The sequence below is a fragment of the Pseudophryne corroboree genome, chromosome 5, assembly GCF_028390025.1.
Source record: "Pseudophryne corroboree isolate aPseCor3 chromosome 5, aPseCor3.hap2, whole genome shotgun sequence".
NCBI classification, from domain to species: Eukaryota; Metazoa; Chordata; class Amphibia; order Anura; family Myobatrachidae; genus Pseudophryne; species Pseudophryne corroboree.
Window position 1 is genome coordinate 10779164 of NC_086448.1, and position 24513 is coordinate 10803676.

Below are 24513 nucleotides of genomic sequence, written 5' to 3' on the forward strand. Positions count from 1 at the left end.
ATACTCCCACACTAGACGCCCACTTTCACGCCCATGTCGTCAGATTGCGAAGCCGCGCCTCTGTCACGTCTTCGGCACTCCCCGTTTTCGTTTCTGTGTAACGAGCAGTTTTCTTTGTAGTATTTCTGCACAAGTGTCGTATCGCTATACTTGCGCATGCGTATTTCCGCTTTTGCGCATGCGCGTTTACTCGTTTTCTGGCCGTTTGCGATGTGATGATCCGCTGCGATCAACTCGGAATGAGGGCCAATATACAGTATATTGTGGTTTCATATGTGAGTGACACCTAACACGATATGTGAGAGGTGACCTGTACATTTAATTGACACTACTGTATATGCAAAAGGTATCTCTAATCTGAAACCTGGCACTATGGGGGTCATTCCGAGTTGATCGCTCGCTAGCTGTTTTTAGCTGCCGTGCAAAAGCTAAGCCACCGCCCTCTAAGAGTGTATCTTAGCTTAGCAGAAGTGCGACCGAAAGGATCGCAGAGCGACTACAAAAAAAATTGTGCAGTTTCAGAGTAGCTCCAAACCTACTCAGCGCTAGCAATCACTTCAGACTGTTCAGTTCCGATTTGACGTCACAAACACGCCCTAAGTTCGGCCAGCCATGCCTGCATTCTCCCAGACACGCCTGCGTTTTTCCTGGCATGCCTGCGTTTTTTCAAACACTCCCTGAAAACGGTCAGTTGACACCCAGAAACGGCCCTTTTCTGTCAATCATTCTGCGGCTGCCATTGCGACTGAAAAGCATCGCTAGTCCTTGTGTAAAATTACTTAGCCCGTTGTGAAAGTATGTCGTGTGTGTGCACTGCGCCGCATATGCATGCGTAGAAGTGCTGCTTTTTCATTTAATCGCTGCGCAGCGAACATTGTTATCTAGTGATCAACTCGGAATGACCCCCTATATGTGAGAGGCAATTCAGATCATACCTCACTTTTTACATTACAAGGAACTTTCCCCCATAGGATCCCATATAATTATATAGCGTGCTAACACTATACTGGTTATTGTGGATATAATCGGGAGGACAGGAATTATATACCAGCATGGCCATTTATTAAATGAACCTATGATTTGGAACTCCACAATCTTTTTCGCAGTTGCCCGGAGGCAAGATAAATATTGGTGCCCCCCTATTTCTTATATTAAGATAAATATATGTATGTATGTGTGCGTGTATGTGTGCGTGTGCGTGTTGGTGTATGGAGTGTTCTGAAAAAAAATTATATACTGTATTTATACATTTGATTGTCTTTTATTTTAAATCACACATTTCTTAGCAGTCATACCCAGGATTAGAACACATGACCTGTTACACTGACAGCAGACACTTTACTGATGGAGCTATTTGCTCCTGTATTGGAGCTATGAGAATTCTAACTATATGAAGTTACGTGTAATTGTCAGAGAAGTATCTTCATATAGTTAAAATTCCTATATATATATTTCCTATACAGGAGCAACAGCTTCATCATTAAGGTATCTGCTTCCAGTGTAATAGGGTGTGGTTTCTAATCCTGGGTGTGATACTTGTAAAATGTGTATATTCAGTATAATAAAGATTTGTAAGGTGCAGGGACCAGTGAGGAAGTTGGCCACTGAAAAGACGGCGACAGCTATCAATTAACTTAATTCAATGGTGTCACAGAATGGGAGGAGAGGTGCCCCCTTCAGAGCAGGAGCCCGGCGGCAGATGACTCCGTTGCCTCCCAGAGTTCTGCCTCTGATTACTATTACAAAGTTCCACCAAATACTATTTCTGGGCGATGAGCCAAGGATTCTACAAGAGCACAAAAGTGACATTTTGTTACAAATTTATGATTATATGATATACAGTTGTATCTAATGTTCTTTCCAGGCAATATGCCAAGATTTCTATAAGAGTATAATAATGACATTGTGTCCTACAAAGATCTACAATATTTATTACAAGTAGATATATAATACTAGAGATTTATACAGAGACACAAATTACAGAGAACAGATACCAAAGAGACGCTCAGGAGTTTTCAAATATTTATGTTTATTTTATTTTATTTTTATTTTAAATTCACAGCGTTGTTACGTCATCACACTAACTGTACAGTATATATATATTTTAAATATTTCGCAAAAGTCAACTCAGAGGACATGAAAAAAAAATGTCACTATCTAAAATAAAAATGAAATAAAAGTTATATTTTAGTAAAAATGTACACGTTTGTGCACCAAAAACAGATCCTTTTCTTTTCTTCCTTTTCTGCTACATGTACTATTACATGATCTGTGGTAGCACCCCCGTTATCTGTATATTCAATTGATACAGTATCAAGATTAGGGGTTTCTCCTCTTGAAAGAGATAGATACAACCATTCCTGTGCAACAGTCCCTTCCTTTTCCCCTGTCCCTTCTATCAAATATATTTGGATTAGTGCATGATACTTAGCTTTATGTGTTATATATCTATTCTGTGACCAGACCTTTACTGTCGCTCCCCTCCTCCAATTATCCACAGGGGCTGGCTGGCAACTTTTAGCCTGGGGCGCAAGTCCAGAGCACTGGCCAATAAGTAATGGCTCCATCTTAAATGGAGTTTTTTTTTGTTTAAAAAATATTTATTAATAAAAAAAAATTAGGCCTGGTGTAAATTATCCCAAAGATACTTTATTATAAATTTGTCAATGCGGCCGCGGCTTCAGCAGAGCTGTGTAGTGCAGGGGTGGCCAACCAGTCAGTGGCAAAGAGCCAGAAAAGATCTGTAGTCAAGGGCAAGAGCCATATCATGCGTGCGCCGAAGGCGCAAGAGCAAATATGGTGGCATGGCATAGTTGTCACAAAGCCACACCCCATTTTTATGCGCTCTTTCGGTTTGACATTGGTAGGAGTATGACCTTGTGTCATAACCCCATTTTTAGTCATGTTGTACAGTGCCACATACATGTAAAAACACCAAAAAAAATGGGTGCCTCCACAGTGCCAAATACATATATGCCCCCACAGTGCCAAATACATATATGTCCCCACAGTGCCAGATACATGTATGTCCCCACAGTGCCAGATACATATATTCCTCCACAGTGCCAGATACATATATGTCCCCACAGTGCCAGATACATATATTCCTCCACAGTGCCAAATACATATATGTCCCCACAGTGCCAGATACATATATGTCCCCACAGTGCCAGATACATATATGTCTCCACAGTGCCAGATACATATATGCCCCCACAGTGCCAAATACATATATGCCTCCACAGTGCCAGATACATATATGCCCCCACAGTGCCAGATACATATATGCCCCCACAGTGCCAGATACATATATGTCCCCACAGTGCCAGATACATATATGCCTCCACAGTGCCAGATACATATATGCCCCCACAGTGCCAGATACATATATTCCTCCACAGTGAAAGATACATATATGCCTCCACAGTGCCAAATACATATATGCCCCCACAGTGCCAGATACATATATGTCCCCACAGTGCCAGATACATATATTCCTCCACAGTGCCAGATACATATATGCCCCCACAGTGCCAGAAACATATATGTCCCCACAGTGCCAGATACATATATTCCTCAACAGTGCCAGATACATATATGCCCCCACAGTGCCAGATACATATATTCCTCCACAGTGAAAGATACATATATGCCTCCACAGTGCCAAATACATATATGCCCCCACAGTGCCAGATACATATATGTCTCCACAGTGCCAGATGCATATATGTCCCCACAGTGTCAGATGCATATATGTCCCCACAGTGCCAGATACATATATTCCTCCACAGTGCCAGATACATGTATGTCCCCACAGTGCCAGATACATATATTCCTCCACAGTGCCAGATACATATATGTCCCCACAGTGCCAGATACATATATTCCTCCACAGTGCCAGATACATATATTCCTCCACAGTGCCAGATACATATATGTCCCCACAGTGCCAGATACATATATTCCTCCACAGTGAAAGATACATATATTCCTCCACAGTGCCAGATACATATATTCCTCCACAGTGCCAGATACATATATGCCCCCACAGTGCAAGATACATATATGTCCCCACAGTGCCAGATACATATATGCCCCCACAGTGCCAGATACATATATGTCCCCACAGTGCCAAATACATATATTCCTCCACAGTGCCAGATACATTTATTCCTCCACAGTGTCAGATACATTTGTTCCTCCACAGTGCCAGATACATATATGTCCCCACAGTGCCAGATACATATATGCCCCCACAGTGCCAGATACATATATATATCCCCACAGTGCCAGATACATATATGCCCCTACAGTGCCAGATACATATATGCCCCCACAGTGCCAGATACATATATGTCCCCACAGTGCCAGATACATATATGTCCCCACAGTGCCAGATACATATATGCCCCCACAGTGCCAGATACAAATATGCCCCCACAGTGCCAGATACATATATGCCCCCACAGTGCCAGATACATATATGCCCCCACAGTGCCAGATACATATATGCCCCTACAGTGCCAGATACATATATGCCCCCACAGTGACAGATATATATATTCCTCCACAGTGCCAGATACATATATGTCCCCACAGTGCCAGATATATATATATATTCCTCCACAGTGCCAGATACATATAGTCCTCCACAGTGCCAGATACATATATGTCCCCTACAGTGCCAGATATATATATTCCTCCACAGTGCCAGATACTTATATGTCCCCACAGTGCCAGATACATATATTCCTCCACAGTGCCAGATACATATATGCCCCCACAGTGCCAGATACATATATGCCCCCCCACCCCCCAGTGCCAGATATCCCCCCAGGGACAGATTGATATATATGCCCCCAGGGACAGATACACGTCCCCCAGTGCCAGATATGCCCCCAGTGTAAGATACACATGTCCCCACACTGCACCCCCCCCAAGTGCTGCTCACCGCCGCGCTGCTGCTCTGCTGCTCTGCTCAGTATGCTGCTTGTGAGGGGAGAAGAGTGCAGCGTGCGCCTCTCCTGCCCCTCAGTCTCCACTCTCCAGCGGCGTTGATTCTCTATAATTAGGCCCCAGTCTGTGAGCCAATCAGAGTTCGCAGACCGGCAGCTAAGACTCCTGAGTGGCTGCTGGTCCACGAGCTCTGATTGGCTCACGGGCCGGCACTGGGCACTGCAGACTAGGGCAGTGGGAGACGCCGTGGGAGCTTACGAGCCACATGTGGCTCAAGAGCCGCGGGTTGGCCAACGTTGGTGTAGTAGAAGGTGGCGGCCGGCCCGTGACCCTTGGCAGTAGCGTGTCCAGGGGGGACACATGGCATCCTTCCCCCTGGGCCAGCCCGCCTCTGATTATCCACCAGGTGACTGTATAGGAGGTACAATACAGTACAGACTACAGGTCTCACTTCATCATTTTTATTGATTTAAATTGATGGAAATCATTCTAAATCAGGGGCTAAAACACACATTTATTTATTTTATTTATTTATTAACAGTTTCTTATATAGCGCAGCAAATTCCGTTGCGCTTTACAATTTAAAATAACAATAACAAACTGGGTGATAACAGTCATAGAGGTAGGAAGGCCCTGCTCGCAAGCTTACAATCTATAGGGAAATAGCACCTTTCCTTGTGTACATATGCCTATCTATTGCATAGAATGAGAAGACATGTGAGGATATGTGTGGACTGTACAGAGTGGATGCCATTTGATAGGAAGGTTTATGAAAGTTATGTGGGCGGTTCTGGAATGTACAGTGATATAATTGGATAGGAAAGCTTATGAAGGTTATGTGGGTGGGTCTGGAATGTGATAAGCTGCTTGAAGAGGTGAGTTTTCAGGGAACGCTTGAAGGTTTGGAGACTAGAGGCAAGTCTTATTGTGCGTGGGAGGGTATTCCACAGAGTGGGTGCAGCCTGAAGAAAGTCCTGTAATCGTGAGTGGGAGCGAGTAATGAGTGTGGATGAGAGACGTGGATCTTGTGCAGAGTGGAGAGGTCGGGTAGGGAGATATTATGAGATAAGAGAAGAGATGTATGTTGGTGCAGTTTGGTTAATGGCTGTGTGTGTGAGTAAAAGTATTTTATATTGAATGCGGTAGAGTACAGGTAACCAATGGAGGGACTGACAGAGCGGATCTGCAGACGATGAACGTCTACCAACAGTTAAAAATGAATATTAAACAAATCCTCTGTTAGTAAATTTGTGGTTTAGCCCCTGAAATACAACATCGATTTAGAACAAATTTCATTTAAAAATCGATAAAAACAATGAGATGCGACCTGTAGTGAATAAACCGCTAGGTGTTTGCTGATATGGGGGTAATTCAGACCTGATCGCAGCAGCAAATTTGTTAGCAGTTGGGCAAAAAACTATGGGGGTAATTCAGACCTGATCGCGAGGCTGCTTTTTCGTACAGCCTGCGATCAGGTCTAAACTGCGCATGCGCGTAACACAGGTACAAAGCAGCTTGCCTTCCGCTCAGTGAATGCTTTATGCGAAGAATCCATTCACACAGCCGTTCGCAAGGAGATTCACAGAAGAGTGAGTTTGTGGGTGTTAACTGACCGTTTTCGTCTGACATCAATTCCGGGCTCGAACAGGCTGATGTGATCGCAGCGGCTGAGGTAATCCAGAGCTACTCAGAAACTGCACAAACTGTTTTAGTACCGCTCGGCTGCACATGCGATCGCACACTTGCAAAGCTAAAATACACTCCCATATAGGCGGCGACTATCTGCTCGCAGCAGTGCAAAAACCCCTAGCGAGCGATCAGGCCTGAATTAGGTCCACTATTCACTGCAGGTGGGGCAGATGTAACATGTGCAGAGAGAGAGGTAGATCTGGGTGGGTAATTTGGTTTCTGTGCAGGTTAAATACTGGCTGCTTTATTTTTACACTGCAATTTCAAATTCAGTTTGAACACACTCCACCCAAATCTAACTCTCTCTGCACATGTTACATCTGCCCCACCTGCACTGCAGCATGGTTTTGCCCAACTGTTAACAAATTTGCTGCTGCGATCAGGTCTGAATCAGGCCCATGGTGTAGGAGTTGCTGACTGCTACAGATTATTGGCTGATGGGGCCGATAAATGGCCAGGGTATTAGGGCAACACATCAGCAGTGATCTGACAGCGGTTATACTCCCAGCAGGCAGACCGATTATCTCACAGCTGCCTAATTCAGAAGTAGTTGAAGCATCTTTATCCTAATGCCATGGCAAATGGTCCTCCTACTGAAACTGGCCGTGGCACAGGTCCACCACTGCGCAGATTGAGACGCACCATCGCAGATTGCTCCTCTCCTCTAGCATATACAATTACTACATCTGAACGTGTTCACCATGTTTGGATGCATTTGCTGGCCATGATACACCCACGTCTGACTGGCCATCCCTCTGTTACCTCCCAGAAGCACCCATTGAAGTTGCATCTTTCTGCACACAATTTGTATCAATGTCATGATTGCGCATTGTGATCTGTAAATCACTAGACAGGACAGTGGACCCGATGCAGAGGTGCTATGCTCAAGTATTCTCCTGCATGCAGTGCCGATGTGAAGATGCAGCTTAGACTCGCCATCGCGACCATCGATCACGATGTTCGCAGCCTTCAGCTATCTGAGTAAGCCTCAGGTTACTCAGACTGGCTGCCAGATGCTTACAAAATCGGGGTGACACCCCCCCCCCCCCATTTTGTATAATGATCCCAGTTACCAGTGGTGCAAGTAGAAAAAACTCTCAATGGTCCCTGTGTACGTGCGCCCCCCAAAAAAGGGGTGTCGCAATATGCCATAAGGGGCGTGATCATGGAAAATAGGGGTGTGTCAAGATAACACACCATCCATTTCACGTCACTCTGGGAACATTCCTTTCCATTCCATATGGTACATCTGCAGTGTTGCCCGTTAGCCACATTACACTACACAGCAGAGCCCCTTATACTTGCTATGCCACACAACAGAGCCCCTTATACATGTTATACCAGACAACAGCCCCTTATACATGTTATGCCAGACAGCAGAGCCCCTTATACTTGCTATGCCACACAACAGAGTCCCTTATAAATGTTATACCAGACAACAGCCCCTTATACATGTTACGCCAGACAGCAGAGCCCCTTATACATATTACACCAGACAGGAGAGCACATTATACATGTTACGCCAGAGAGCATAGCCCCTTATACACGTTACTCCAGACAGCAGAGCCCCTTATACACGTTACGCCAGACAGCAGAGCCCCTTATAAACGTTACGCCAGACAACAGAGCCCCTTATACACAATACACCAGACAGCAGTGCCCCTTATACACGTTACGCCAGACAGCAGAGCTCCTTATACATGTTACGCCAGACAGCAGAGCCCCTTATACATATTACACCAGACAGCAGAGCCCCTTATACATATTACACCAGACAGCAGAGCCCCTTACACACGTTACGCCAGACACAAGAGCCCCTTATAAACGTTACACCAGACAACAGAGCCCCTTATACACATTACAACAGACAACAGAGCCCCTTATACATTTATTAAGAAAATCAAAATGGTTTTGAGTGGGGCCACAGAGGGGAGAGTAGGAGCACAGGGAGGAGATTGAGGCCACAGAGCGGAGAGTGGGTGACACAGGGGCGAGAGTGGGTCCACCAGGGTGAGAGCGAGGCAACAGGTGGGAGAGTGAGGCCACTTAGGGGAGAGTGGGGGACACAGGGAGCAGAGTGGGGCCACAGAGGGGAGAGTAGGGCCACATAGTAGAGAGTAGGGGACACAGTGGGGAGAGTCGGGACAGAGGGAGCAGAGTGGGGTCACAGAGGGGAGAGTAAGGGGACACAGGGAGGAGAGTGGGGCCACAGGGAGAAGATTGGGGCCACAGCGGGGAGAGGAGGAGACACCGTGGGGAGAGTGGGGCCACATCGGTGAGAGTTGGGGACACAGTGGGGAGAGCGGGGCCACAGGGGGGAGAGTGGGGGACACAGGGAGCAGAGTGAGGCCACAAAGGGTAGAGTAAGGGGACAGAGGGGGGAGAATGGGGCCACAGAGAAAATATTGGGGCCACAGAGGGGTGAGTAGGGGACACAGTGGACAGAGTGGGGATACAGGGGGAGAGTGAGGCTACAGGGGGAGAGTGGGGCCACGGGGGGGGGGGGGGTAAGTTGAGGACACAGGGAGCTGAATGTGACCACAGAGGGAAGAGTAGGGGATACAGTGGGAGGAAAAAGGACAAAGGGGTGAGAGTAGAAGACAGTGGTGATCATGGCACCACACAGGGGGAACACTATGTGAAGAGGCACAGGCACTCACCTGCAACACTATCCATGCACCAGGGGAAGCAGCAGCACCATCCTCGCAGACAAATCTGTGGCAGCTCTGAAGCCAGGAGGATAACACAGGGGACACAGTAGTCTGAGCAGCACCAGCACCACAGAGATCCGGGGAGCAGAGCACAAGCAGCGGGGGAGGGAGGAAAGAGCATGCTGGATAAAGAGGATAGATAGAGGCGGGAACAGCGCTGCTTCCCCACCTCATCAGCGGCCGTTACCATGGTAACAGGCATCTGGTTGGCTGAGAGATAGTCATTCTCAGTCAACCAGCGGCCTGTTAAGCTGTGGGTACTTTAATTTAAAAGTGTTCACAGCAGCTGCAGGACAGGCGGTCCGGTGTACCGGCTTCCAATCTCTTAACGGTATGCCGTACCGGCCCATACCACTATACTATCACCTCTGCCCGTTACCACCCCTACCCTGCCCTGCCTATAAATGCTGCAACAGGTCATTCATGCTGTGGATAATGGGTTCTGCACAATCACAGATCCAAAAACATCGGCCTTTGAGTTTACATTAGAGATGAGCGACCTCGGATCTCAGAGCCCACAAGAATTTACCCAGTCTGAGGAATCCAGACCTGACGCTTGGATTGCCCCACTAATTCCAGACTATAAAACGAGGCAAAACATCAGCGCCAGATCTCTTGTGAGTTTTACATTCTATATAAGACACCTGCCGCCGTGATTCGGACGCCATTTCTCACTATCCACCAGTGTGCTGGCTGCTGGGCTGTGTCCATTGTCCATCTACTCTCAATGGCTGCTTCTGTGTCCACTGTCTATCTGCTCTCTGCAGCTGAGACGTCCACTGTGTCCATCCACGCCAGTGCAGAGCTGACCTATCTGTCCACTTCATCCATTCTCCTTAGCGTAATATTGGCTGAGCAAGATTTATCATGCAGGCAGTTAGCAAATCATTGTTTAATATTTTTTATAGTGCAGGGCATTTGTTATACATCTATTGTGTGTGTCACACTGGTTCTGCACGGTGACTCCGCAGGCCGTACCCCTTTGAGTTCACAATAAGTATAAAGTGGTGTGACTCCACAGTGTCATTTGCTAAAAAAAATAAAAGAAAGTTACAAAAAAGTTACAAAATATATGTTGTTGTTTTTGTTTAACCTGTGTGTGCTGTCCCCCACTGCAATTATTTGCATTTGTATGAGCGCTGTGATACCCAAAAGTGAGAGCAGTTATTTGTGAAAAAAAAATATTGTTTTATTGTTTGTACTACTTTTTTGTGTTCATCGATCTGGATAATGATCAGTTGACATAAGAGCTGGAGCAGCAACCAAATACTAGTGCTGTAGCTGTGTCACAAGTCACGATGATACTAGTCCTTCAACTTCATCTACTAAAATGATGCCCAAAGGCATAGAGAGTTTAAGTCAGGGCATCTGATAGCAAATAACCAATATTTTAAAGTGGAAAAAGAAAAAACATCTCTAATAAAGGGAGAGTTTACTGCAGAAAAAACATGAATTTCTTTTATGTAACTGCTGTTTGGCAATGTTTCATAGTTGTGCTATAAACTGCCATGTGTTTGTGCAGCTGCTCTGTCACTTAGGCACCAGCCAGCGCTCTGCAGCCTTCGGGCCAAAACTGGATGAAAACAATATTGTGAGTTGTGAGGTGGTCAACATTGACTGGAAATTGCTGGAAATTAATGTTATTGAGGTTGAAATACTGTAGGATCACAAAAAGACCCAAATTATGTGGTTTCAGTTGTTCTTTAAATAAAATAAAAAAATACCTATCCAAAACCAAAACAGCTGAGGTGGTTTGGGCAAAACTGAATCCAAATCCAAAACCCGATGACGAATTAGCACATACCCTTAGTCTATGTACATCTCTGAATCAGTAATGCTGAATATCTCACTATGGGGTAAATTTACTAAAGCTTCTAAAACAGAGAATTGGTGATGTTGCCCATAGCAACCAATAAGATGCTGTCTATCATTTCTCTATTGCATTTTGGAAAATGATAGACAGCATCTGATGGGTTGCTATGGGCAGCATCACCAGTTCTCTGTTGTAGAAGCTTTAGTAAATGTACCCATATGTATCTGTGGGTGGTTGATGGGACAGAGCAATGGTCTGCAGGTCTCTAGACAGGTCAGCAATGTAATGATCTGGGGAATATCTCATTGTAACAACTAATGATAGAAAACCTACATTTCAGAAAGTTTTGATAAACAGTTCCTTTAGTTGAGACACCAGGTTACGGCCACCATAGGGAGGGGAGTGCGAGCGTTGCCTTCTGCCCAGAGAGCAGAGCTCTAGGGGTGGCACTGTCACTGGCCCATGGCCACTACATCTGGCTAGCATTGTACCTGGAATGGCACCCTGTGGTCATTAGTGCTGCTGCAGTGCCAAAAGTATGCTCCAGACAGACTCGCTGCAGTGTGTAGGCCCACGTGGAGCATCTGGACAGCAATATGCCTCTCCTTGATGGTGCCCCTGCCCTCTCACATAATGTCACATGTTCAGCCTCTGCCTAGCACTATACTTTATGTTGCAGATTATTACATCACTAACCTCTCTAGAGATCTGCAGAACATTGCTCTGCTCCATCTAACCTCTGACAGAAAGACTGGGATACACTTTTGGAAGATTATTACAACACTCATCTCTCTGTGCTCACCTGTTCCCGGTCGCCAGCGGCCTATGAACGGTTAATGCAAAATGCACATGTGCGGCAGATGTCGCTGTTCCTCAGTGCCGGCTTTAGGCAAAGTGGAGGTAATGTCATCTCAAGATAGCGTTACCTGGTGGTGAACAATCACCACAGTCACCACTGTGGTGAACAATCACCACAGTCTTCTCCCCACTGGATGAATAGACATCTCCACAGAGTCTGTGATGATGGCGGTGATGTGACTGGGATCTGTGGGAAAAGAGGATGATCACAATGTAACTGCGGGAACAGCTACTGTAGGGAATAGTGGCAGAGGAGCGGTAGGACATGTACAGTACTAATGACAACCAATGATTACTACCTTACTGACATCTCCATCATCTATAATGCCAGGTGTGGAACAACACATTTGCCTCCTTCTAATACTGACAGGACCATGATCATCTTCTCAGCGCTGTCCCTGGCGGCCTTCTTTCTCCTCTCACTCCTCTTCTTCCTCTCTATCTGGAGAAAGCAGAAGAAATACCAGTTCCTACCCCCAGGACCAGCTCCGCTCCCTCTTCTGGGGACCCCCAAATATGTTGGAGTCCATAATGCCTGCAAATACTATCCAGAGGTACGTAACACAGAACACAACAGGTGCGTCTAGTACAGTAATATTTTATGTTTTTTGTGTCATAGAACTTAATACAGGTCATGTCTATAACCCTGGTCATGGTTACCATACCAGTAAAAAGCACTGCCACCCCACTGTATGGCTAGACCACAAAAGACCAGTCGGAAAGCCGACGCCTCCACTCCCTTTTTGCCTTGTGGAGGATGTCCAACCTACTAATTCTAGTCTCTTGCAAAAAACAAAAAAATCCTAACTTTATTGAATAAAATCATAGGCCATAAAATGAGCTCGTTCAGAAACTACGGAAGCAACATTAATGGTGGCACATCGTATGGGTTGGGGATCCATGTTTCATTGGGTTATTGAAGCAGGACCCTGCTCACTATTCCTTTACATTCTTCCCTGACACCCTATTTGAAGATCTAGATCTTCTAGTATCTTTCTCTTTGAGAGAGGTTTCCCCCTCCCCAATGGCACCATGCATGCCATCACCATTGCCTGCCTTTTGGGACAAGCCACCCTCACTTTGTGAGGGTCCAGGATCCGGTGGTTTGTGCTCTGAACTAGGAGGCAAGCGTGGAACCCCCAACAGATCACCTGCAGGTGACCCACTCAGTACAATTACTAAACCTGATGAATGTATAGTATCTCAATCTCTTCCTGCTCATCTACCTGTGGTGTTTCCTCTATTACCATTTCCTGAGTAGGGCAGTCCCTACCATCTACCATAGAATCTCCAACCACCTCTTCATCCCCTAAATCTGTGCCTACTGGATTCCACTCTAATCCTTCTTCTCCACTACTCTCCCTACTCACCACCTGTCTCCTTCTTTTGTCACCTACAGAAGCTGTCCCACCCTGCCTTTCCTTCCTCTTACTAACCTTGGAGATAAAAACAAAATCTTTCTTACTACCTGCCCTTCTGTTCTTCATCAGTGGAAAAAGCATCATATCTATTAGAGAGGATTGATTAATCACTGTCGCCCTTCTTTTCCCGCTCCCCTCTATTTTCCTTTTGAAGTGTATCCCTATTTTCCAGTACTTTAGCAGCCCTGGTTCTTACACTTACAAAGACAATTTATTTCACTGGACCCTCTTTCTCTTCCCTGACAGCTTCCTCCCTCTGTTCTTGTTCACTCTCCATATTATGGCTTGCCTCGACTATAAGGGTGGCTGTCCACCCAACATAGGTTACATTTAACATCATTACAGTCTCATAACATATGTTCAACTTTTCCACAGACTGTACATTTTGGGACATTACACTCTCTACTGATGTGGGAAAAATCTCCACATCTGAAGCAGGTGTGTGGCTGCCCAGGGTAGAAGCACTGGATCCGGTCTTGACCAATATAGGCCGAAGAAGGAATATGCAAGAAAACTTCATCTGTACTTTTTAACTGAACCATAGCAGATTACACACCTCCCCAGACTCCTACTGTGAAACCGACCATTATTAAGTTAGATTGTACTGTGCAGAATATGGAAACCAGAACAAAATGTCCTGGGAAGTATTCACTGCTGAAAGAGAGGGGAAGGGGCCACAATTAAGTTGCAGGGATATTCAGGAAAATGAAACAAGTACATTTACAGAGGAAAAGTTCCTAACAGAACTCTCAAATCTGAAAATGGACAAATCTATGGGGCCAGATGGGATACATCCAAGGATACTAAAAGAGCTTAAAGAGGTGCTGGTAGCACCATTAACAGAATTATTCAACCAGTCATTAGCTACAGGAGTAATGCTAGAGGATTGGAAAAGAGCAAACGTAGTCCCACTGCACAAAAGTGGAAGCAAGGAAGAGGCAAACAACTACAGACCAGTGAGTCTTACATCAGCAGTAGGGAAATTGATGGAAACACTCTTAAAAGAAAGAGTTGTAGATTATCTAAAATCTAGCAATTTACAGGATCCCAAACAGCATGGATTCACTGGGAAAGATCATGTCAAACAAACCTTATTGACTTTTTTAACTGTGTGACTAAAGTGATGGATAAAGGTGGAGTCATGGATATAGCTTATCTAGACTTTAGTAAGGCTTTTGACACTGTTCCACATGCAGACTGCTAAATAAACTCAAAAGCTTGGGATTGGATACTAAGATTGTTGAATGGATAAGATCTTGGTTGCAGGATAGAAAACAGAGAGTTGTGGTAAATGGAGTGCACTCACAGGAGGGAAATGTTACCAGTGGAGTACCCCAGGGATCTGTACTTGGACCAGTGCTTTTTAATATCTTTATTGGTGACATTGCAGATGACACAAAGGTATGCAACAGGGTAGACACACCAGGAAGGGTAAAACAAATGATTGAGGAGTTTAATGCCAAAAAATGCAACATCATGCACTTGGATCTCAAAAATCCTAAGTATAAATATACTGTAGTATTAAGGCACTATACTGGGAACTACTGAGGAGGAAAGGGATCTAGGAGTCACCATTTCAGATGACTTAAAGGCAGGTAAGCAATGTAACAAGGCAATGAGGAAGGCTAGTCAGATGCTTGGCTGCATTGGGAGAGGAATCAGAAGCAGAAAGAAAGAAAGAAGTAATAATGCCACTGTATAGGTCATTGGTGCGGCCTCATCTAGAATACTGTATTCGTTTCTGGAGACCAAGGGCCTAATTCAGACTTGATCACAGCAGCAAATTTGTTAGCTAATGGGCAAAACCATGTGCACTGCAGGGGGGGGGGGGGGGGGCAGATATTACATGTGCAGAGAGAGTTAGATTTGGATGTGGTGTGGTAGGTGGGGCAGATGTAACATGTGCAGAGAGAGTTAGATTTGGGTGGGGTGTGTTCAAACTAAAATCTAAATTGCAGTGCAGAAATATAGCAGCCAGTATTTACCTTGCACATAAACAATATAACCCCCCCAAATCTAACTCTCTCTCTGCACATGTTATTTCTGCCCCCCCTGCAGTGCAAATGGTTTTGCCCATTAGCTAACAAATTTTCTGCTGCGATCAGGTCTGAATTAGGCCCCATATATCCAGTGGATATAAATACATTAGAGACTGTACAAAGAGCTGCAACTAACACGCTGCATGGCCGATATCACACAACATACCCAGAAAGACTAAGAAAATCTCACTATGTATAGTTTGGAGCAGAGAAGGGAAAGGGGGGACACGATAGAAGCTTTGACATATATTGGATTTTAACAAAGTCCAGGAGGGAAACATTCTCCATATGAAGAGAAGTAATAGGACACGATGACCTGCACTGAGACTGGAGGGGGGAGGTACAGGGGAAATAGGAGAAAAAATTACTTCACAGAAAGGGTAGTGGACAAGTGGAATAGCCTCCCATCAGGGGTGGTAGAGGATAAGATAGCAGAGCAATTTAAACATGCATGGGATACAGTGGCATAGGTTCGTCCCAGTCGCCCGGAGGCATGATATATGTTGGTGCCCCCCTACATATACACACACATACCATATGTAACTATCCGGCACTCAGTGTGAACAGTAGTTGCGTGCTCAGGTATCTTTCCCAATAGTAATATAGATACACATAGAAAGTGGATGCACTCCAAGTCAGTCATTACAATAAAACAGACATCAGAATACCTTTACAGTACACCTACAGTGCTCCCTCACCCGCCAGCGTGTCTCAATTGAGATGCTTTGGCGCAGCGGTGTGCCGATATATATAAAAAAACACACAAACACCTAATTCTCTTAAAAACACACACCTCATTCACTTAAACATACACACATGCCTCTTTCACTTAAACACACACACACACACATGCCTCTCACTTACACATGCCTCTTTCACACACACACACACACACACACACACACACACACACACACACACACACGCCTCCTTCGGTTAAAAACACACACACGCCACTTTCACTTAAACACACACACATGCCTCTCACTTACACACACACATGCCTCTCACACACACACGCCTCTCACACACATGCCTCTCACTTACACACACACACGCCTCTCTCACACACACACACATTCAGAAACGGACACCCCTCCATATATTTGTAAGGTAGCGTGTACCCAGACAAGGTGTGTGCTCTATACATAGTCCTGTGGAAATGCTCAAATGCCTCCTTTAATCCTTGCCTCTCACACACACATGCCTCTCACACACACACATGCCTCTCACTTACACACACACATGCCTCTCACTTACACACACACACGCCTCACACACACACATGCCTCACACACACACGCCTTTCACACACACACACATGCCTCTCACTTACACACACACACACACACACACACACACACACATGCCTCACACACACACACATGCCTCACACACACACACGCCTCTCACACACACACAAGCCTCTCACTTACACACAGACACATGCTTCTCACACACACACACATTCAGAAACGGACACCCCTCCCAGGGCCGGAACTAGGATTTTTGTCACCCGGGGCAAGGCAATAGACAAATGCCCTACAGTATGCATCACATGCCCTGCCAGCGTGTTCAACGACTTGCTCCACTGTGTGTCCCCATACATTGCACTATATCATAACACTTCATCACTGCACAGCATTCTCCTATCCACTGCACTACATCACTATACTACATCCTCTACACGCTGAACTACATCACTACACTACATGCCCCATGCACTGCACTATATACCCTATATGCTACACTAAATCACTATACTATATCCCCTTATATGCTACACCACATCAGTGCACTACATGCCCCTATATACTGCAATACATTACTACACTACATACCCTATATGCTACACTACATCACTACACTACATCCCCTTATATGCTACACCACATCAGTGCACTACATGCCCCTATATACTGCAATACATTACTACACTACATACCTTATATGCTACACTAAATCACTACACTACATCCCCTTATATGCTACACCACATCAGTGCACTACATGCCCCTATATACTGCAATACATTACTACACTACATACTCTATATGCTACACTACATCACTACACTACATCCCCTTATATGCTACACCACATCAGTGCACTACATGCCCCTATATACTGCAATACATTACTACACTACATACCCTATATGCTACACTACATCACTACACTACATCCCCTTATATGCTACACTACAGCACTACACTATATCCTCTTATATGCTACACCACATCACTGCACTACATTCCCCTATATACTGCAATACATTACTACACTACATACCCTATATGCTACACTATATCTCTACACTACATACCCTATATGCTACACTACATCCCCTTATATGCTACACCACATCAGTGCACTACATGCCCCTATATACTGCAATACATTACTACACTACATACCCTATATGCTACACTACATCACTACACTACATCCCCTTATATGCTACACCACATCAGTGCACTACATGCCCCTATATACTGCAATACATTACTACACTACATACCCTATATGCTACACTACATCACTACACTACATCCCCTTATATGCTACACCACATCAGTGCACTACATGCCCCTATATACTGCAATACATTACTACACTACATACCCTATATGCTACACTACATCACTACACTACATCCCCTTATATGCTACACAACATCAGTGCACTACATGCCCCTATACACTGCAATACATTACTACACTACATACCCTATATGCTACACTACATCACTACACTACATCCCCTTATATGCTACACCACATCAGTGCACTACATGCCCCTATATACTGCAATACATTACTACACTACATACCCTATATGCTACACTACATCACTACACTACATCCCCTTATATGCTACACAACATCAGTGCACTACATGCCCCTATACACTGCACTACATCACTACACTACATCCCCCTATAAGCTACACCAAATCCCCCCATCTGGGAGGCAAAGCATAGATTGATACTGCTAACTGGGAGCACAGTGCGCTTCTATAGCTTGTACAGTGCACCGCACGCTAGTCGCAGCACTGCGTGGCAAAGAAGAGAGTTTAAGACAGTAGCCGGCATAGAAGAGATCCCAGGTACTGGAGCTCACCTGCACAGCGTCGGAGCCAGCTGTGGGCAGACAGGTGGGTCAGAGACATTGCCAAGGGTGCTGTCTGCTGCCTCACTGGAAGAGCACAGCATTGCGGGTAAAAAAAAAAACCCTGTTCCTCTGTAACTTCTTGGCACCCCCTCAAATCCTGCACCCGGGGCACATGCCCCCTTATGCCCCCCCAGTTACAGCCCTGCCCCTCCATATATTTGTGAGGTAGCGTCTACCCAGACCAGGTGTGTGCTCTGTACATAGTCCTGTGGAAATGCTCAAATGCCTCCTTTAATCCTTGCCCCTCTCACACACACATGCCTCTCACACACACATGCCTCTTACACACACATGCCTCTCACACACACACATGCCTCTCACACACACATGCCTCTCACACATACATGCCTTTCACTTACACACACACATGCCTCACACCCACACATGCCTCTCACTTACACACACACACACACACACACACACACATGCCTCACACACACACGCCTCTCACACACACACACACACGCCTCTCACTTACACACAGACACATGCCTCTCACACACATGCCTCTCACTTACACACACGCCTCACACAAACACACATGCCTCTCACTTACACAAACACATGCCTCTCACACACATGCCTCTCACTTAGACACACATGCCTCTCACACACACATGCCTCTCACTTACACACACACACATGCCTCTCACTTAGACACACATGCCTCTCACACACACACACACACACACACACACACACACGCATCTCAAACACACATGCCTCTCACACACATCCCTCTCACATACACATGCCTCTCACTTACACACACACGCCTCTCAAACACACATGCCTCTCACTTACACACACACACACACACACACACACACACACACACACACATGCCTCTCACTTACACACACACACATGCCTCTCACTTACACACACACACACACACCTCTCACTTACACACACACATGCCTCTCACTTACACACACACACACACACACACACACGCCTCTCACTTACACACACACATGCCTCTCACAGACGCATGCCTCTCACTTACACACACACACATGCCTCTCAAACACACACATGCCTCTCACTTACACACACACATGCCTCTCAAACACACATGCCTCTCACTTACACACACATGCCGCTCACTTACACACACATACCTCACACACACACACACACACACACACACACACACCTCTCAAACACACATGCCTCTTTTACTTGAATACACAACTTTCCTTAAACATACACACACACACACACACACACACACACACACACACCTCACTTAAAAACATGCACACACATAACACAGTGCTTCCAACATTTATTAAATCCCCCCCAGCACCCCCAACTACACCTCCCCCACCACAGTGCAGCTTGAGGCAAGTGCTGCCAGTGCCTACCTTTGGCTATCATCAGGCTGACGGAGGAACAGAGACAGCTCTGTATATACTAGAGATGAGCGCCTGAAATTTTTCGGGTTTTGTGTTTTGGTTTTGGGTTCGGTTCCGCGGCCGTGTTTTGGGTTCGAACGCGTTTTGGCAAAACCTCACCGAATTTTTTTTGTCGGATTCGGGTGTGTTTTGGATTCGGGTGTTTTTTTCAAAAAACACTAAAAAACAGCTTAAATCATAGAATTTGGGGGTCATTTTGATCCCAAAGTATTATTAACCTCAAAAACCATAATTTACACTCATTTTCAGTCTATTCTGAATACCTCACACCTCACAATATTATTTTTAGTCCTAAAATTTGCACCGAGGTCGCTGTGTGAGTAAGATAAGCGACCCTAGTGGCCGACACAAACACCGGGCCCATCTAGGAGTGGCACTGCAGTGTCACGCAGGATGTCCCTTCCAAAAAACCCTCCCCAAACAGCACATGACGCAAAGAAAAAAAGAGGCGCAATGAGGTAGCTGTGTGAGTAAGATTAGCGACCCTAGTGGCCGACACAAACACCGGGCCCATCTAGGAGTGGCACTGCAGTGTCACGCAGGATGGCCCTTCCAAAAAACCCTCCCCAAACAGCACATGACGCAAAGAAAAAAAGAGGCGCAATGAGGTAGCTGTGTGAGTAAGATTAGCGACCCTAGTGGCCGACACAAACACCGGGCCCATCTAGGAGTGGCACTGCAGTGTCACGCAGGATGTCCCTTCCAAAAAACCCTCCCCAAACAGCACATGACGCAAAGAAAAAAAGAGGCGCAATGAGGTAGCTGTGTGAGTAAGATTAGCGACCCTAGTGGCCGACACAAACACCGGGCCCATCTAGGAGTGGCACTGCAGTGTCACGCAGGATGTCCCTTCCAAAAAACCCTCCCCAAACAGCACATGACGCAAAGAAAAAAAGAGGCGCAATGAGGTAGCTGACTGTGTGAGTAAGATTAGCGACCCTAGTGGCCGACACAAACACCGGGCCCATCTAGGAGTGGCACTGCAGTGTCACGCAGGATGTCCCTTCCAAAAAACCCTCCCCAATCAGCACATGATGCAAAGAAAAAGAAAAGAAAAAAGAGGTGCAAGATGGAATTGTCCTTGGGCCCTCCCACCCACCCTTATGTTGTATAAACAAAACAGGACATGCACACTTTAATCAACCCATCATTTCAGTGACAGGGTCTGCCACACGACTGTGACTGGCTCTACAGAGGCAAGATGTCCACCTCATCTTCACCCTCCGATATATCACCGTGTACATCCCCCTCCTCACAGATTATCAATTCGTCCCCACTGGAATCCACCATCTCAGCTCCCTGTGTACTTTGTGGAGGCAATTGCTGCTGGTCAATGTCTCCGCGGAGGAATTGATTATAATTCATTTTAATGAACATCATCTTCTCCACATTTTCTGGATGTAACCTCGTACGCCGATTGCTGACAAGGTGAGCGGCGGCACTAAACACTCTTTCGGAGTACACACTTGTGGGAGGGCAACTTAGGTAGAATAAAGCCAGTTTGTGCAAGGGCCTCCAAATTGCCTCTTTTTCCTGCCAGTATAAGTACGGACTGTGTGACGTGCCTACTTGGATGCGGTCACTCATATAATCCTCCACCATTCTATCAATGTTGAGAGAATCATATGCAGTGACAGTAGACGACATGTCCGTAATCGTTGTCAGGTCCTTCAGTCCGGACCAGATGTCAGCATCAGCAGTCGCTCCAGACTGCCCTGCATCACCGCCAGCGGGTGGGCTCGGAATTCTGAGCCTTTTCCTCGCACCCCCAGTTGCGGGAGAATGTGAAGGAGGAGATGTTGACAGGTCGCGTTCCGCTTGACTTGACAATTTTGTCACCAGCAGGTCTTTCAACCCCAGCAGACCTGTGTCTGCCGGAAAGAGAGATCCAAGGTAGGCTTTAAATCTAGGATCGAGCACGGTGGCCAAAATGTAGTGCTCTGATTTCAACAGATTGACCACCCGTGAATCCTTGTTAAGCGAATTAAGGGCTGCATCCACAAGTCCCACATGCCTAGCGGAATCGCTCCCTTTTAGCTCCTTCTTCAATGCCTCCAGCTTCTTCTGCAAAAGCCTGATGAGGGGAATGACCTGACTCAGGCTGGCAGTGTCTGAACTGACTTCACGTGTGGCAAGTTCAAAGGGCATCAGAACCTTGCACAACGTTGAAATCATTCTCCACTGCGCCTGAGACAGGTGCATTCCACCTACTATATCGTGCTCAATTGTATAGGCTTGAATGGCCTTTTGCTGCTCCTCCAACCTCTGAAGCATATAGAGGGTTGAATTCCACCTCGTTACCACTTCTTGCTTCAGATGATGGCAGGGCAGGTTCAGTAGTTTTTGGTGGTGCTCCAGTCTTCTGTACGTGGTGCCTGTACGCCGAAAGTGTCCCGCAATTTTTCTGGCCACCGACAGCATCTCTTGCACGCCCCTGTCGTTTTTTAAAAAATTCTGCACCACCAAATTCAAGGTATGTGCAAAACATGGGACGTGCTGGAATTTGCCCATATTTAATGCACACACAATATTGCTGGCGTTGTCCGATGCCACAAATCCACAGGAGAGTCCAATTGGGGTAAGCCATTCCGCGATGATCTTCCTCAGTTGCCGTAAGAGGTTTTCAGCTGTGTGCGTATTCTGGAAAGCGGTGATACAAAGCGTAGCCTGCCTAGGAAAGAGTTGGCGTTTGCGAGATGCTGCTACTGGTGCCGCCGCTGCTGTTCTTGCGGCGGGAGTCCATACATCTACCCAGTGGGCTGTCACAGTCATATAGTCCTGACCCTGCCCTGCTCCACTTGTCCACATGTCCGTGGTTAAGTGGACATTGGGTACAACTGCATTTTTTAGGACACTGGTGAGTCTTTTTCTGACGTCCGTGTACATTCTCGGTATCGCCTGCCTAGAGAAGTGGAACCTAGATGGTATTTGGTAACGGGGGCACACTGCCTCAATAAATTGTCTAGTTCCCTGGGAACTAACGGCGGATACCGGACGCACGTCTAACACCAACATAGTTGTCAAGGACTCAGTTATCCGCTTTGCAGTAGGATGACTGCTGTGATATTTCATCTTCCTCGCAAAGGACTGTTGAACAGTCAATTGCTTACTGGAAGTAGTACAAGTGGGCTTACGACTTCCCCTCTGGGATGACCATCGACTCCCAGCGGCAACAACAGCAGCGCCAGCAGCAGTAGGCGTTACACGCAAGGATGCATCGGAGGAATCCCAGGCAGGAGAGGACTCGTCAGAATTGCCAGTGACATGGCCTGCAGGACTATTGGCATTCCTGGGGAAGGAGGAAATTGACACTGAGGGAGTTGGTGGGGTGGTTTGCGTGAGCTTGGTTACAAGAGGAAGGGATTTACTGGTCAGTGGACTGCTTCCGCTGTCACCCAAAGTTTTTGAACTTGTCACTGACTTATTATGAATGCGCTGCAGGTGACGTATAAGGGAGGATGTTCCGAGGTGGTTAACGTCCTTACCCCTACTTATTACAGCTTGACAAAGGGAACACACGGCTTGACACCTGTTGTCCGCATTTCTGGTGAAATACCTCCACACCGAAGAGCTGATTTTTTTGGTATTTTCACCTGGCATGTCAACGGCCATATTCCTCCCACGGACAACAGGTGTCTCCCCGGGTGCCTGACTTAAACAAACCACCTCACCATCAGAATCCTCCTGGTCAATTTCCTCCCCAGCGCCAGCAACACCCATATCCTCCTCATCCTGGTGTACTTCAACACTGACATCTTCAATCTGACTATCAGGAACTGGACTGCGGGTGCTCCTTCCAGCACTTGCAGGGGGCGTGCAAATGGTGGAAGGCGCATGCTCTTCACGTCCAGTGTTGGGAAGGTCAGGCATCGCAACCGACACAATTGGACTCTCCTTGTGGATTTGGGATTTCGAAGAATGCACAGTTCTTTGCTGTGCTGCTTTTGCCAGCTTGAGTCTTTTCATTTTTCTAGCGAGAGGCTGAGTGCTTCCATCCTCATGTGAAGCTGAACCACTAGCCATGAACATAGGCCAGGGCCTCAGCCGTTCCTTGCCACTCCGTGTGGTAAATGGCATATTGGCAAGTTTACGCTTCTCCTCCGACAATTTTATTTTAGGTTTTGGAGTCCTTTTTTTACTGATATTTGGTGTTTTGGATTTGACATGCTCTGTACTATGACATTGGGCATCGGCCTTGGCAGACGACGTTGCTGGCATTTCATCGTCTCGGCCATGACTAGTGGCAGCAGCTTCAGCACGAGGTGGAAGTGGATCTTGATCTTTCCCTAATTTTGGAACCTCAACATTTTTGTTCTCCATATTTTAATAGGCACAACTAAAAGGCACCTCAGGTAAACAATGGAGATGGTGGATTGGATACTAGTATACAATTATGGACGGGCTGCCGAGTGCCGACACAGAGGTAGCCACA

The 24513-nt window shown here is 46.2% G+C and overlaps 1 protein-coding gene across 7 annotated transcripts in view; it reads left to right on the forward strand.

Annotated features, from left to right (window-relative positions):
- The window catches only part of LOC134927086 (cytochrome P450 2F2-like), a 322012-nt gene that overhangs the window by 12883 nt on the left and 284616 nt on the right, over positions 1-24513 (forward strand). For 3 of the 7 annotated variants that reach the window (XM_063921085.1, XM_063921092.1, XM_063921087.1), the window contains one exon: positions 12359-12581. The exons of 2 other annotated variants lie outside the window; for them this stretch is intronic. In XM_063921085.1, the coding sequence (XP_063777155.1) occupies positions 12402-12581 (180 nt within the window). In that variant the 5' untranslated portion in view covers positions 12359-12401. The remainder of the gene's footprint in view (positions 1-12358; positions 12582-24513) is intronic. 2 more of the 7 variants (XM_063921088.1, XM_063921089.1) reach the window with 1 other exon arrangement.